The sequence below is a fragment of the Mustela lutreola genome, chromosome 3, assembly GCF_030435805.1.
Source record: "Mustela lutreola isolate mMusLut2 chromosome 3, mMusLut2.pri, whole genome shotgun sequence".
Lineage (NCBI taxonomy): Eukaryota > Metazoa > Chordata > Mammalia > Carnivora > Mustelidae > Mustela > Mustela lutreola.
The window spans coordinates 144,427,114-144,444,073 of NC_081292.1; the positions used below are offsets into that span (position 1 = coordinate 144,427,114).

Below are 16,960 nucleotides of genomic sequence, written 5' to 3' on the forward strand. Positions count from 1 at the left end.
ACCAGCCCGCGCCTCAGGCGGAACCCATGCCTTAGGCCTGCTCTCCAGGAAAACCAGACCAGCGCTGGTCTTAACCCGACCTTCCCCACGCAGGTAGAGCGCGGCTTAGGATCGCCCCGAAGCCGGCAAGAAGAGCGGGGCTGCCGCGCGGGGGCGCTATGCTCGCGCTCTCGCGCCTAGATCCGGGAAGCCCCGCAGTCTCCTGGTAGTCCCGGACTCGAGCGAAAATGCACCCCCCAGCCGGGTCAAGGGAAGGCGCAGGAGGTTAAGACTTGTAAAGGGGCGTCTCTCCAGGCGTCGGGGCTGTAGGTACTTTAGAAAGCCAAGCCCAAGAGCCGGGATCACCTTCCTCTGGCACCCCACTGTCCCAAACCCTCAAAGCCCCAGAGCTGCGCCGCCCTGCTGGGCCCCAGCGGGCCCTTGCACTCACCGCAGATCTTGAGCCCCAGCTTTCTGGTGCATCCATGGGCCACGCCGCACCAGGTGTCATATGCTGGAAAGCAAAAGAGGTGCTATCAGTGAGGTTCGGAGCGTGGGGGACTGGGTCGAGGGCAAAGGTAGTCTGGGGAGGAGAAGGCAGGTCTTTCGCCAGTGCTCCTCGAGAAAAACTCCTTCCTAAAAAGAGCAAGAAGCCAGATGCGTGGGCCGACGGGCAGATTAGTGCCCTTCCAGTGCCCATGACACTCCCTTCCTGCTCCCACTTTGAGGTATAGAATGGTGTCTCTGAAAGGTCAAGCACTCACGCGGCCCCCAGGCCTCCAAGCAACCCGGGCGGGGGAGCTGGAGAAGCGAGATTCTAGTGGACCAAGTACCAAAGACCAGGCCAGGCCGTTCATGTTACCCAGCACCCATCCGCCCGCCCCGTCCCCTGATCTCCGCTCTGCAGCCTCGAACGGCGACCACAGCAGCCCGGAAAGGGAACACAGAGGCATCTGGGACCAAAACGTCTCATAATTTCTTGGCGGGTCTCCAGCCCAGTGGCAGCTTAAAATAAACTGGCATGAAATGGGGTCGCGGAAGAGTTCAGGAATTAATTGGGTGAAAAATAGTATTTGACTAGATGATCGGGCTCGCATGGCTGCTCTTCAGTCGTACCCAGAGCTGGGAAACAATAGTGCGCCTCCGGTCCTCATCCGGGATCCCCTCTTCCCAACCTGCCCCTCATTAACCCTTCCCTCCGACATCTCGGGTCTGGAGCTGGCGAAGGCAAAGGGAATCAGTAGCCTTTCCTCTGGGTCCGAATGGCAGACCTAGGAGCCGTTGTGTTTTCCTTCTTTACCAGACTGTTCTCAGACTCCTCGGGGTCTATCCTACCCTCGGGATTCGGCTTGCAAGAAGGATCACGGGGGTGTCCGTGGGGCCCGCGCGCGCCGGTGCTGTGGGACCAGCGTGAAATTCCCTTCGTATCTCTCAAAGCAAGGCGCTTCCAATCCCTCCCATCCCCCACCCCGCCCGGGTCCGAGCTTTCAGCTCCGCGCGACTGTTGGCGGCGATAAGGAGAGTGACATCCATTAAACTCGAGGCACAACAGAGCCCCAGCGGGGAGAAGAAATAGACCGACGTAAGCGAGACAGCGTGTCACAGATGGAGTTCCTGCCACAGACAGGAAATCGGTGCGAAAGCAAAATCCTTGTAATAATAACTGGCGGGTAAAGAGTTATTTCCACTCAATAAAGTGCTTTCGCCTTAAACGCCATCTCAGCTAATCCACAGAGCAACCCTATGAAACAAGAAGAGTATTCACCTAAGACTTATTTTACAAATAAAACAGATTCAGAGAGGTTATGCGATCTTTCCAAGGTTACTCAGCCGGGGCATTGGGGTTCAGACCCAATGCACCGCCTTTCGGAGTTGGGGGTTACAAAAGGGCAGGGAGAAGGGGTTGCTGGAGCAAGAGGCTAATTAAGATTGTGCGTATTGATCAAGGCCACCGCCCAGGAGACCTTGAAGGGTGAGAAAGCGGAGCCCGCTGGGCGGGCGAGGGTGTGTCTGCAAGGGAGGACCAGAGCAGTAAAAAGCCCGGCGTGTGCTTACAGGTTGGAGTCCCCACCTACAGCTGGGCTGCTGGGGCAGACCGCGGCGTTCTCGGGACGGGTACTGCATGCTCTTCCCAGGCAGGGTCCTCAACCTCTGCCTCGGTGCCCTCCGTGCGCACCAGGCCATGTGCGAACTCAGGTCAGCGCCTCCACTGGTTCTCAGAACAGAGGTTAGGCGTCTGTGCTCTACCGCCCGCTGCGGTGGGGAGGTAAGGTTAACCTGGGTGGGGTGGTATGGGGGCAGGACTCTGAGGTGGGTGAACACAGCGGTCGCTCTGCCCTCTCGGGGCAAAAAGGGGGCGGGTAATGTCGGGAGGTCTGGAAAAGAAATCCATCAAGGCCAGAGCAACAGACAAAGGCGGGCAGGCCTCATTCCTCCCGGCCTGGTTAGGCCACCTCAGCAGCCAGTGCCCCGCTCGCGTGCCACCAGAGCTGGCTGCTCTCCCGAGCCCTTCTTTGTTGTGTGGGTAATTGTAGCTCGCCTGGGGGGTGGGGAGAGGGAGCTGCAAAGGGAACTGAAACGCAACCTCAGGATTTAAGACAAGGCCTCCGGGACAGGGGATCCAGTGGCAGCGCCAAGGAGAGGGGACTCGCGGGATGACATTCTCCCATCTTCGTTGATGGGAACAATTGACATTTTCTCAAGCCCACAGAAAGTACCATAAAAGCATAGCAATAAGCCCTTCTAACCACACTGCCATTCCTAAGCCCCTCTTATACAGAAAATCTGGGGCTGTTACTACTGGAGCTGATAGATTGAGGGGAGGGGACTCATTTCAATCCAAGGTGGAAAAAAAGAAAAATAATTCCTTCATTGCCAGGCTTCTACAGGAAGGCTAGGAAATAAATCTGAATTAAAGACAGGTTCTGGAAATGGGCTGAAGAGCACACTGAGCTAGAGGTGGGGAAGCATAGAGCCCTCTTCCCTCCTTTTATCTGGTTCCCCTTTTCTTCTCTTTTGCCGACCTGTCAATTGCTGACAGATCTCCTACCCTGGAGAAAAGAGAAGGGCGCTCTCTCCTCCCGCCCGGCGAAGCTTCTTGTCGCTTCCTGGCTCCCAACCTCTCTCCACTCAGGTTGCTGCCCGCTCCTTTTTCTTTCTTTTCTTTTTTCTTTTTCTTTTTGTCTGAGATGTAATTAATTGTCTGAAATGTCGAGGCTCAGTCTCAAACCGTTTTATGCACCTTTCTCGCCCCTGGCTTCTCCCTCAACCATCAATAGCTCGACGCAAATTTGGAGCAATTAGGGACCCCGAGTTTTCTAAAAGCTGCAATTAACGTCGCAATTTCCGCTGATTATAGACTTCGAGCACAGCTCAGGGGTAAAGGAGGGGGTCAGAGCTCGGCTCAACGAGAGCAAGAGACAGAAAACTATTCCCGCCGAGACTACAGTCTCCTCACACCGCCCTCTGCCCTGACCCCTGTCGTTCCACAAGCCAAAGAAATCACACACAACAAAAAAACACTCTCCCCTCTCGTCCCTCCCCCGAAGCGAAGCCCCCAAGGATCGCCGCTGCTCGAACCTTGCGTGGCTCCCACTTTCCAGCGCCCCAGAATCGCCTGGCATTTCTGTCAGTCAAACGACCTCTGGCCGAGACCCAGGTCAGGGCCCCATTTCTTTTCAGCCTCCATCGTCTCCGCGCTCCCCCTTCCCTTTTCACCAGCGCAGCCTCCTCACGTCCCAGCGCCCCCATCTTCCCCGCAGCCCGTTTGATAGGAAACTGGGGCAGAACCTACTTGTAGGGCGCAGGTTGGTAGTATTGGGGTCCGCTCCCGCATTCGAGGAGGTTGCGGACGAAGAAGGGGTCGAAGACGCCATCAGCTTGGTTGTCCCGGGGCCTCTGCTGTCCGGGGTCCTCCGCAAGTCGGGCGCAGGAACAGGCTGCAAAGAGAAGCCAGAGCAGTGCGGGGAGAGCTTCCGGGGTCCCGCGCGGGAGGCGACAGAGCGGTCGGGGGGCACCGACGCTCCCCTCAGAAGTCTGGGCTTGGGACAGAGAGGCAGAAGGAAGGGCACCTAACAAGCTGAGTCGGGGTGCGCCGAGGGGAGGAGGAGACGTGCGCACGAGCTCTGGGACTCCGGCGGCGGGGAACGTAGCCCCGGGCTGCTCTCCAGTCTGGCGGCCGAGCGGGGTGACCTGAAGTGCAGCGCAGAGACTAGGGGAGCCCAAGGCCAGTTCAGGACGCAGGGGTACGCGGGATAGGGCTAGCAGGGCAAGGGAGGCTCAGTGCGCGATTTTCCAGCCGAGCCACGACAAGCCCCATTGGGCTCTCAGCAGCCGGAGGGCGGGCGGGCGGGGGGGGGGGGGAGTGCGCACGGGGCGGGCACGTCTGGTTCGGTGTCTGGTTCCCGTTGTTGTGTCTGGTTAATTCCCTGGAAAGAAGGAGGCTAACTGCTCCGAGGACCGGGGACTTTGGTGAGACAAGGTGAGAGGAAAAAAGGGTCCATATTTTTACGTTCTCTCTCGGATTTGGTCGGGGAAGAACCACAGTCACCTTGCACTCTAGACATCCAGAAAGCAGCGGGTCGGAACCTTGTCTCCCTCTTGTCCCACCCTGTTTTGAGCTGTCTGGAAGCCTAGGACGAGTCTCAGTCCGGGTTTGTGTTCCCTCTCCACCCAACTCTCCGAGGTCCCAGATTTTTCGCTGTACAAAGCCGAAGAGGTTGAGTGAGGCAAGAAAGGGAAACATTACTGGGGGAAACGAACTTGGCCTCTGCTCTCTGAAGGCGGCAGACTAGGATCGGTGCGCGACGCCGCTGTACTGCGCTCGGCGCTGGCGCGATGGCTACCGAAGGCCCCAGGACTGAGGTGCCGGCCAATCTAGGTAGATCTAAGACCCCGCAGAGTAGCACCTGCTTGCCACCACCTTCACAAGCATCCTGGGATCCGACACCTAGCCCTGCACGCGCGCTTCCGCTGTAACGCGGGCCACGGTAGACCGCAGCTTCTGGGGAAGTAACAGGTTACTGCTCGGAGTCGCGCCTTTGGCTTCTGCTGTTCAGGAGCCCTCTGGTGAGACAGGGCTCTTAGTCGGGAAGGGATGGGGAAAATCTCTCGCAACTTCAGCGCGGGTGTCAGCCTCTGGGCATCCCCAGGCGTGAATTTCGCTGGTGGGGGTAGGATGGCGGCGAGGTCGGGGGTCGCTGCGCCGCGCACCAAGGGAGAGCTGGGAGTCGGGCAGATGGGACGCGTTCTGTTAGGGAGGGTAGATGGCGGTCGCTGGGAGTGGGGCTTGGCCAGGAAACCGCGGGTGAAGAGGAGGATCCAGCTGAACAGCTGAAGCCGGGCACTGGAAGTCCAGGCGGCCGCGCGATTACCCACCTGGGCTAGGCAACAGCAATCCCGGCGCTCCTGCTGCTCCTCTGCGCAGCGCGCAGAGATCCGCTCGGCCGGGGCCCTGCCACAGGCGTAATCTTCCCGGCGTCACCTCCAGCTGCCGCCCGGCCCTCGCCAGCACCGTCCCGCACGCGAGCGCCGAGAGGAGAAGAGAGCGGTGGGGAGAGGCAGCTGGTAGGCTTCGGGGGAGGCGGGGGCGGAGTGGGGAGGCGGGGACGGCTCGGCCGGGGAATCACGAGGCCGTTTCTCGCGGGGGCAGCTCGTCGGCAGAGCGGTGGGGCTCCTTTCCAGGTGCCTGATAGCCTCTGGAGCTTTAAAGGGCGATTATAAATCCAGATCACGCTTTGGGGCCCGGAAAAAAAGGGGGGGCCCTATGAGTAATCCAGAACGTACTCAACGTGCTCTTTTTTTTTTTTTTTAATAGAGGGTGCGGATAAGACGAGGGAAAAGATAATTCCTATGAGGAGTTCTGCCTCGTTGACTGCTTCTTCTTCATCTCTCTCCACCTTCCCCTCCCCCTCCCATATCTTCGAGAAGACTAGAACAGTGGCTTTGCCTCAATTCCTTTCTTTGTGATTCCCCCAAATCTACCACCCCGCGACTCTTTCCCGAGTAAAATCGAGCTCTGGCGTTGGGTCCTCGCTGGCTCTCTGCTGAGCCAGGATTGTTGTAAAAGCAAGGGAGAACGAGAGGAGGTTGGCACGGTGGAGACCCCATCTCCCTTCACGTCAGTTTCTTCATCCAGCTCAGAGCCTCCCCGAAGTACTTCACTTGAGTACCGCTACCCACTGCCGCCCGCAGAGAAAAGGTCCCGTTTCCCGCCCACTATGCACTCCCTGCTAGCTTTGGTCCCCTAGGTAATGGGGGAAGAAGTCCTCCTGATTGATCACAGCTGAAGGTTAATAACACGCACGAGTGCTGCTCCAAACCAACGGGAAACCCGAGCACAGAGGCGGCCCCAGGGGGCGCGGGGGGGGGGGAGGGTGGGCAGCGGACCGTCCTTTCCTGCTCTGCCTTCTCTCCTCGCTCTCCCGACGATTTTGCTCTTTTAAGGATTCTCCCTTTGCGTTATTTAATCATATTTAATGAATTGCCCCTCACAATAAGAAGGCGTTCACCGGAAAACTTCCACCAGGGGGCGCCAGGCACCCAGAGACCGCGAGGCCCTGTGCGGGCGGGGTCTTCCCCGCCGGAGCTAACACCTGGAAGGGATGTCTGGACTCTTACTCTCCCGCCTCTTCAAGCCATCCCTTAGCCAGCCTCCTCGCTAATGTTCTCCCCTTTCCTCTACCTCTGTTTCTTTTTCTTTAGGCGGGGGGGAGTTGATCTTTGTGTGTGCTGGGTGATAATGTGTAACCAGTGATTCCTTCGGTCGTTTCACAGTGATTTTCCCCCTGTTGTGATGCAGCAGGCAGGGGTTATTTATGGACACGTCTGCGGCCTTGCTGGTCCAACCCAAGCCCGGCCCTTCTTTCTGAAGGTCTTATCTCCTTTCACCACGACTGAGGGGATGCAGAAAATCTTACAAATAACAGAAAATTCCCTAATAAGATCGAAGATTCCTCCCGGAGAAGATACAGTCCCATTAGGAAGAGGACTCGAGCTCTGAGGTTCGAAATAACCGCGTTGCCCTTGATCCTAAAGAAAATACTGTCGTCCTCTTTCCACCTCACAATAAAAGCTCGGGCACTTTTTAAGGACACAAAAGCATCCTGAATGGCCGGCAGGTAGTCGCAGCAGCTCTGGGCGCCGGAGCTCCAGGCTGGGCAAGGTGGGCGTGCCCACTCCACGAGAAGGAAAGATCCCTTCAAAACCTTGCACCGCTAGGCTTGAAATGTGCGGTTTACTCCGAATTCCACCCACGCCCCCTCCTCAAGCCTCCCTAAATGAGATGGTTGCACCAATCAGAGATCCCAGTGCCCGTGCTAAATCATGGAAGACGCAGGGAGCAAGGAGACTGACGGGAGAAGGCAACAAATCTCGATGCCCCTCAGGGTCCGTTGTTCCAGAAAGATGCCTGCTCGCTGTCTCTTCAACCCTCTCCCGAGACCTGAGATTCCCCGGAGAGAAAGATTCGTTTACTTTCACCTGTGGCTTGAGACTGAGAAATTTCAAGCCACTCCCTCTTCTGACTCCAGTGTCCAAAATGTTCACCCCAAAGTTTTAGCCGAGAAAATGATCCCGTTGGTAAAAGAAATCTACAAAAAGCAGGTATTACAAATGAAAGTTGAGTCTGTCCAGCTGCGAGAACATCCCTCCCTTTCTCTATGGAGGGGGAGGGAGTGAAGTCTCGTCCTTAATTTAAAAATGTTTAACTAAATATTAGAAATTAGGTAATTAAACGAATATTTATTAATCACTTATTATGTGACAGGCTCTGTTCTCAGGGAGTTTTACACTGTTCCAGCAAGTTATATTATCTCTGCACCAGTGGAGTTAACATTCCAGTTAGTCAGGGAAAGTAACAGACTTGGGGTCTTACGGTTTTGGTTTAATCTCCAATTCTCTCCCATTCCAATCTAGACTCCTTGGCTCAGCGAGATGTTAAGGAACTAAGGGCCTGGAGTTAAGAGTCAGTTCCAGCACACTGAGTTGGGAGACAGGGCAAGGCTTTGTCAGTACCACGGACAGCACCCGCCGTCCGGTCCCTTAGGCCTCCCCTTAGTCGGTCTCACTCACCAGCTCTCAGCCAACCCGCCCCAGACACCCTTCCCCGCCTCCCTCTCGACTGTAACTGCTGTGTTTTTCCCCTGTTGGAGTGGGGGCTGGGAGAATAGAGTATTTCGTCCTCTCCTTTTCGGTAAGAGTTTGTAGTGAGGGTGGTTGTGGTTGTCTTTTGGCTCTTTAGAACATTTGGAATTCATATTTTTGTTGGTTTTCACTATTCTTTTTGTCTGTTATTACTCCTGGGTGTGTGGGGGAGGAGATGCTGTGGACAATGGGGGTGGAAAATAGATATCCTCTACGGGGACTCCAACGGGTGGCAAGGGGTGGTCCGGAAGGGAGTGGTGTCCGCCCAGCTGTTTCGTTTGCGTTTGATGTAAGGTTTAGAGCTTTGAAGAAACGGGAAAGCGGAGCCCAGAGGCGGAAGAAGTGGGCGAGCATGAGCCCTCCGGTCTCTCCCGGGTGTTAGGGGTTTCCGAGCCTGCAGCCCTGGCTACTGGATCAGGTCCACCCAGAACAACCTTCCTTTAGGTCAGCGACGGCTGGGACTTGGGAACATGAACCTCCGCCCACAATGCCCTTTCCCAGAGATGTTTAAAGATATTCCAATCGGATTTGGAGCTGAGCCTTTCAGCAAAAGAAAAAAGGGAATGGGTGGGAAGAGAGTGAGTGGTGGAAGGGGGCCCGTACAGGCTGCGGGGGAGATTTTTATGCGTAAAATATGGTCCACGTCAAGGTGAGTAAATAAGAAATGTCACTTTTTTTTTTTTTTTTTGACGCATATGGCGTTTTTAGCTTTCAAGAAAGGTAATTTGGAGCCACGGCGTCGGTTCATTTCAGCTGGCTCTTTAAGGTCTATTTTAAGTACCTAATTTATGACCAAAAAAGAGGGGAAAAAATGGCAGTGCTCACCGTTTAAACGTCTGTCTCTGAAATGAGGGCTGTGGAAAGCGTTGTTAACCTCACGCTCAGCTTTTCTTAAGTCGAGGCTAAAGCCTATTCAGTGTGTTGTGTACTTTAAAGATAGTTTCCAAATTATTCTGGACTTTCTTTTAGGACCATCGCTAAATCGACACCCCTACCTCAACAGATCACACCATACTCACTCCTGAGAGGCAAGAAAGGGTTAAAAGGGTGGTGGGGAAGTCAGGATTTCAGCCAGAACGCTGGAAAGGACTCCGGAAATTACAATCTTTTCTTTGAATGAAGAGAGCTGAGTTCCTCAGATAATCGTCCAATGGTCCCTTCCTCCTTGGTATTCAAAAGATGAAAATATTCTAATATTAAAGAAATTAATCAAGGAGGACACAATGATTTGTATTTGGGCAAATCTTGGGTCAATCTTAAACCCGATTCCTGCTCTTCCAGACACGCAGAGGGACCAGCAGGTGGCGATAGATTACAATTTCTGAGAGGAAACTACAGCCCCCACAAGGGAGCAGTTCTTCAAGGAAAACTGCAGGCCCTTCCCGTTCACTTTCCTACCCTGCCATATTTCACAAAGCAGCCCTGTTTGATTAAAATGCTGAGAGATGCTGCTGGAAGTGGCCTGAGGCACCCAGGGTCTCTGCCCCTTTGGTGAAAGAGAAGGGAATGTGAATATCCATTTCTTTCCACAGAGCTTTACCCCAAAGGTGGGCTTAGGATAGGAGCTCTTTGATAGAGGCAAGATATTTCACTGCAAAAGTGGAGACCAAAGAAGTAACAGATCTGGACTGCAATTCTGACAGAGAGCTTTTAAGATGTATCTAAGTTTTCTGCTCTTCTCTCAGCAAAAAAACTTTAAGGCAAAATCAGTCTTTTCTCAAGAGAGTGGGATGAAAAAAAGTTGATTTCCCACATAAGATGATTTGGTGAGGGACGCCTGGGTGGTTCAGTTGGTTAAGCAGCTGCCTTCAGCTCAGGTCATGATCCCAGCGTCCTGGGATCGAGTCCCACATCAAGCTCCTTGCTTGGCAGGGAGCCTGCTTCTCCCTCTGCCTCTGTCTGCCTGTGCTCGCTCTTGCTCCTCTCTCTCTCTGACAAGTAAATAAATAAAATCTTTTTAAAAAATAAGATGATTTGGTGAAATGGTATAGAATGGGAGAATGGCTACAGTAATATTTTATTCATTTCTTTCAGTGCAAAAGCTTGTAACTGTTTAACATAAGAAGTTAACCTTTGTTTTTAGATGTAAGTGACTGGAGACCATTGTTTATGAGCAGGTTCTGGAAGGTTCTGACTCAGTCATGGAAAATCTGAGAACTTAAATTTCTGCTTCAGATTGGGTTCATTCCCTAATTCTGGCCAGTTGTTCATGGAAGAAAACTGGAAATTTAGTTCCTTTTATGTCAAGAACTTACAAGTAAGAGCTCACTGGAAAGTATGCATAGCCAAAGTTCTCACCTGTATCATCTGCAAATCAGTACCATGGGTTTCTCCAAAGCAGTCAGTCACCTGGAGCTCATTCTTTCTATCTTACCCTCAGTTCCAAGACTGAAGTCCTGTTTTTTTTGTCTTTGGGTAAGGCGGGGACCCTTTAGATCTGAATAACCTGAAATATCAAGCAATGCCTAAATATGTGGGTTGAATGATAATCAACATCTTCTCACCAAGGCTATAGGCACATTATCTCAACTTCAAAGCCAGGGACAAGTCATAAACAAGCAGCTGAATAGACAATATATTCATAAAATCTTCAGGTGGCCTTCTGGAAGGCACCGAGCAACTGAGGAATGAGTGTGCAGTCATTTTGCATCTGTTGTTTTTCTTGTTATATCTGGATTCAGATGAGTTGAACAGAAAATGTAGAGAAGGAAGAAGTCTCAAAAAGTCAGAGCCATCTACTGGACCTCAAATAGCCTACAAAGAGCCACCAGTTACATTAGTATTTAAGCCATCGCTCTAATGATTATAAAAGATCTCAATTTAGCAAGTTTTGCTTTGAGACCGCTTTCTCAAAGTGTTCTTTTAATTCTGTTTGGTACATTATTTTTAAATATTTTTCTTCTTATTTTCTTTCACTGGTGGGTTACAAACTAAGAGAAGGTAGCTTTAGGATGATGCTGCTGCCTGCTGATTTGTGTATTCTGCCTCACCTTTGGATAAGTTCTTCTGACACCAATAGGAAGAAATTGAATTTGGTGACTGTTATGATGAGAAAGAGATTTCCTTATAATACACTGTCCAGTGGTAGACAGGGTACTATGAAATTTATCAAGAGTTATCATTTTCAAATAATCCTTTTTATGGAAAGACGTTTAAAAAATTTTTATTAAAGGTGAAGATACACTTAGGGACCTGAGAGTATGAAACAGAAAAAACTTCATTTCAGAGTAGAAAAGGAGGCCAGTTAAAATATAAAAAAGGAGGAAAGGGGCCCATGAAATTAATCAACTATTTGTTGGGGAGAAATAATTTTCTCTGCTTTTCAAGGTCTTTCTAGTTGGACAAAGAATCAAACTGATACAAGACAGATGAACAGGAGAAAATTAAATTTTGTTCTGTTCTTAAAGGAAATCCACACAGACATGAAATTCCAAAGATAGGCAGGCAAAATGAGGAATATATATCATCATGAACTAAGGAGAAGAGATTAGGAGTCTGGGACCTCAAAGGGAAGGAATGCAATTCACAGGAAGGTGAAAAAGAGTAAACATTGTTTACCAACAAATGCTTACTGAGCCACTTAGGAAAATGTGACATAGAAAATTTGATCAAATAGGCTTTGTTAGGTTCCTCCTTGTCTACCACACCTATTTCATATTATACTGTAGTTATGTATGGTGACAGCTCTCTTCTTGGAATTTAGAGAATATCTAAATTCTTTTTAGGCAGCTGATGAGGAAGTAAAGAGCTTTTTCTGAATCTGCTGTTTTTTTTTTTTTTAATTGCTTTTTAACTCAAAAGAATCTTTCTGTGTGTGGTTCCCACAATGGTCAAATTCATACTGATAGAAAGTAGAACAGTAGTTGTCTTGGCTGGAGGGAGGGGGAATAGAAGTTATTATTTATTGGGCATAGAGTTTCAGTCTGAGAAAATGAAGAAGTTCTTGATATGGATAGTGGTGATATTACAACAATATGAAAATACTAAATGCTACTTAACTATACACTTAAAAATGGTTAACATGGTAAAATGTATGTTATGAATATTTTACCACAATAAAAAAGTGATGCATGCCCATGAAAAAAAAAAGGATAAATAAAAAGTATAAATTTAAAAATAAACTCTTTTACCTACCTCCCCTCCTCAACTACCTAACCCGGGGATAACTATTGAAACCAGTTTCACTAGGTATACCTTGGAGATATTGAGGGTTCAGGTTCAGACCACTGCAATATAGCAAATATCACAATAAGCAAGTCAAATGAATTTTTTGGCTTCCCAGTACATATAAAAGTTATGTTTACATTATACTGTAGTCTGTTAAGTGTTAGCATTATGTCTAAAAAATCTAACATACAAACTTTAGCTCAAAAATACTTTGTTAAAAAATGCTAACCATCATCTGTGCTTTCAGGGAGTCATAATCTTTTTGCTGGTGAAGATTCCTTCCTAGATGTTGACAGCTGCTAACCAATCAGTTGTAGTTGGTGAAGGTTAAGGTGACAATGGCAATTTCTTAAAATAAAACAATAATGAAATTTGCTGCATTGATTGACTCTTCCTTTCACGAACAACTTCTCTGTAGCATGCAATGTTGTTCCATGGCATTTTACCCAAAGCAGAACTTCTTTCAAAACTGGAGTCAATCTATCAAGCCCGGCCACTGCTTCATCAACTAAGTTTATGTAATATTCTAAATCTTTGTTTGTCATTTGAACAATCCTCATACCATCTTTACCAGGAATAGATACCATCCCAAGAGACCACTTTGGTTGCTTAGCCAAAGGAGCAACTCCTCAGGGGCGCCTGGGTAGCTCAGTTGGTTCGACATGTGCCTTTAGTTCAGGTCATGATCCCAGGACCCTGGGATCCTGCATCAGGCTGCCTGCTCAGTGGGGAGTCTGCTTTTCCCTCTTTTCTCTGGCCCTCCTCCCTGCTTGTGCTCTCAGTTTCGTTCTCTCAAATACAAAATCTTAAAAAAAAAAAAAAAAAAAGAAGAAGAAGGAACTCCTCATCTGTTCAAGTTTTATCATGAAATTGCAGCAATTAAGTCACATTTTTAGGCTTCACTTTTAGTCCTCTTGCTATTTCTATCACATCTGCAATTACTTCCTCCACTGAGTCTCGAACCCCTCAAAGTCATCCACGAGGGTTGGAATCAACTTCTTTCAAACTCCCGTTAATGTTGGTATTTTTACTTCTTTTCATGAATATGAATCACACATGTTCTTAATGACATCTACAATGGTGAATCCTTACCAGAAGGTTTTCAATTTACTTTGCCCAGATCCATCAGATGAATCACTATCAATGGCAGGCAACTACAGTCCATAAAATGTATTTGTTATACAATAAGACTTGAAAGTTAAAAGTTCCTCTTTTATCCTTGGACTGCAAAATGGATGTGTAGTAGGCATGAAAGCAACATTAATCTCATTATATATCTCCATCAGAGCTCTTGGGGAACCCGGTGCATTGTCAATTAGCTCTAATATTTTGAAAGGATTTTTTTTTCTGAGCAGTAGGTCTCAACAGTAGGCTTAAAATATTCAGTAAGCAATATTATAAACAGATATGCTGTCATTCAGGCTTTGTTGTTCCATTTATAGAGCATAGGCAGAGTGGATTTAGCATAATTCTTAAAGGCCCTTATTTTTTTCAGGTTTTAATTTAAATTCATGTTTATTAACATACAGTGTAATATTAGTTTAGGTGTAGAATTTAGTGATTCAATAGTTCCATATGTCACCCAATGCTCATCACAGCAAGTGCACACCTTAATCCCCAGCACCTAGTTGACCCATCCCTCCACCTACCTCCCCTTTGGTAACCAGCTGTTTCTTCTCTATCATTAAGAGTCTGTTCTTGGTTTTCCTCTCTTTATTTCCCCCTATGTTTGTCTGTTTTGTTTCTTAAGTTTCACATATGAGTGCGATCATAGGGTGTTTGTCTTTCTCTAATTTTGCTTAGTTTTATATTCTCTAGCTCCACACACATTGTTGCACATGGCAAGATTTCATTCTTTTTGATGGCTGAGTAATATTCCAGTATGTGTGTGTACGTATTTATCCACTCATCAGTCAATGGACATTTGCATACTTTCCATAATTTGACTATTGTTGCTAATGCTGCTATAAACATAGGTGTGCATGTATCCCTTTGAATTATTAGTTTTGTATCCTTCGGGTAAATACTTAGTAGTGTAATTGATGGGTCGTAAGGTTCTACTTTTAACTTTCTGACACAATTCCATACTAATTTCCAAATGGCTACATCAGTTTGCCTTCCTACTAACAGTGTAAGAGGATTCCCCTTTCTCAGTATCCTCGCCAACTAAGGCCCCTTAGGTTTTCAGAATGGTGAGTAAGCATGGGCTTCAGCTTCAAACCACTAGCTTCATTAGTCCCTGACAAGAGGGTCAGCCTTTTCTTTGAAGCTTTGAAGCAAGGCATTGACTTCTCTCTAGCTATGGAAGTGCTAGATGGCATCTTCCTATAGAAGGCTGCTTTGTCTACATTGAAAATCTTCTGTTTAGTGTAGCCATCTTCATTCATTATCTTAGCCAGATCTTGGATAACTTGCTGTAGCTTCTACACAAGTACTTGCTGCTTCATTTTGCACTTTTATGCTGGGGAGATGACTTTTTCCTTAAACTTGTGAACCAACCTCTGCTAGCCAAGTCTTCTTCTGCAGCCCCTCACCTCTCTCAGCTTTCACAGACTTGAAGAGAGTTATGGCCTCACTCTGGATTAGGCTTTGACTTAGGGGAATGTTGTGGCTGGTTTGATCTTTTATCCAGACCACTAAAACCTTCTCCATATCAGCAAGAGGGCTGTTGCACTTTCTTATCATTTGTATGTTCACTGAATTAGCACTTTCAATTTCCTTTAAGGACTTTTCCTTTGTATTCACAACTTGGCCTAACCGGTGCAAGAGGCTTAGCTTTCAGCCCATCTCAGCCTTCAACATGCCTTCCTCAGTAAGCCCAATCATTTCTAGCTTTTGGCTTAAAGTGCAGGCTATGTGACTCTTCTTTTCACTTGGACACTTAGAGGCCATCGTGAGTTATTAATTGGTTTAGTTTCAACATTATTGTGTCTCAAGGAATAGGGGGGCCGGAGGACAGGGAGAGAAAGAGGAGGGTAGGTCAGTAGAGGAGTCAAAACATACACATTTATCGATTAAGTTCACTGTCTTATATGGGCATAGTTTATGGCACCCCAAAATGATTACAATAGTGACACCGAATCACACACAGATCACCATTAACAAACATAATAATGAAAATGTTTTAAATATTGTGGGAATTACCAAAATGGCACCAAGAGACCTGTTCAATGCACGTCCCCACAAACCTACAATTTGTAAAAAACTGCAGTATCTACACAGTGCAATAAAGCAAAACACGCTAAAATGAGGTATGTCTATATTTCTATTTTACACATACTATGAACTGGCCCAAGGATCCACCAATTCCCCTTTCTTGGCTTTGAGTAGCCATGATTCCTTGGAAACTCAAGAGCCCAGTTTGGCTTATAGTCTTAAAAGGATTTTATTGTTTTCATGCTTGTTATGCTGTGGCATGGGCATTGGGTAGGACTCTCTTGACTGTAATAGAAAATCTGAAACAAATAGGCTTGCATGGTAAGATGTCTTACATAAGATATTCAGAGATACGGCAGGTGTTAAACCAAAGTTAGCCCCATTACAACTCATATCCCATGGCAGCTGGGGAGTTCATTAGGAAAGCCAATCAGAGAGAATGTTCTCTCCTTAGTCTGGGCAGCCTCATCCTACCTGTGAACTCTTAGTACCTCATGATATAAGACACTTGTCCAGAAACCCAAAACATTCCCAGTAGATCTAGGCTTTCCTTTACATCTGGCACTATGAGTTATATTCAAGCATTCAATCTTATTGAACATCAGTATTTTAGGCAAATACCAAAATGATATAAACCTTACAGATCAACTAGGGTAAAATTAAAGGGAAAAAACCCCCCCACACTTCAGTGAAAGGAATGCAAGTTGTCACCTTGTTTAATATATAAATAATATAGGATAACTGAAGGGTTTATAAGGACCAATACTGGAGAAAGAAGGAGAGGCATCTCTGGTTCCATGCTTGGACTGCTGGGGCAACAGAACCAACCACCACACAATAAGGTTGTTACATGCATTTTTGGAGATATTAGATAGGCTTTACTTCACAAATTATCTCCCTTTCTTCAAACTGTTTCTCCCTACTGACCTTTTAGGGAGGGAAGCACAGGCGTGAAGGGCAGGGCAGTGTTAGATTAATATAACCTGGTCTTGGAACACCTTGCACTCTCCCTTTCCAACCTGGACCCAGCAGAATGGCTCTCTCACAAAGAAGAGCAGTGAGGCAGTGAGAAGGGCCCCTCTGCCACCAGTGAGCTAGTGACCAGACCAAAGAACACACCATCAACGTTCACAAGTGCTTCATCCACGTAATAAGCTTTAAGAGGTATGTTCTTCAGACCTTCATAGCGATCTGGAAATCTGGCATGGAGGAGATGGGAATTTCTGATGTACTCATGGACACGAGGCTCAACAAAGAAAATAGGGAATGCCCTATAAAGGAATATATTGTATTTACATGCAGTCTGCCAGAAAATGGAATGAGGATGAAGATTGCCACATAAACTCTATATACATCAGTTACTTATGTACCTATCACCACTTTCAAAAACCTAGTCAGTCAGTGTGGATAAGAAGTGACCAGATGGTCAAACCATTATGACCACCACATATACCCCAAAAAGATCCCCTAGATTTGAATCTGTTAATTCCCAGGTATATGATCTTGAGTTATTCTT

At 48.0% G+C, this 16,960-nt stretch overlaps 1 protein-coding gene and 1 pseudogene across 1 annotated transcript in view; both read right to left on the minus strand.

The window, feature by feature from the left end:
• Positions 1-5,640, minus strand: part of GAD1 (glutamate decarboxylase 1) — a 40,162-nt gene extending 34,522 nt beyond the window's left edge. The window contains exons 1-3 of the mRNA XM_059167064.1: positions 5,356-5,640; positions 3,773-3,917; positions 431-493 (exon numbers count right to left, since the gene is read on the minus strand). Of these exons, the coding sequence (XP_059023047.1) occupies positions 431-493; positions 3,773-3,854 (145 nt within the window). The 5' untranslated portion in view covers positions 3,855-3,917; positions 5,356-5,640. The remainder of the gene's footprint in view (positions 1-430; positions 494-3,772; positions 3,918-5,355) is intronic.
• LOC131827935 (tigger transposable element-derived protein 1-like) lies at positions 4,903-15,180 on the minus strand (annotated as a pseudogene).
• Between the last annotated feature and the right edge of the window lie 1,780 nt (positions 15,181-16,960).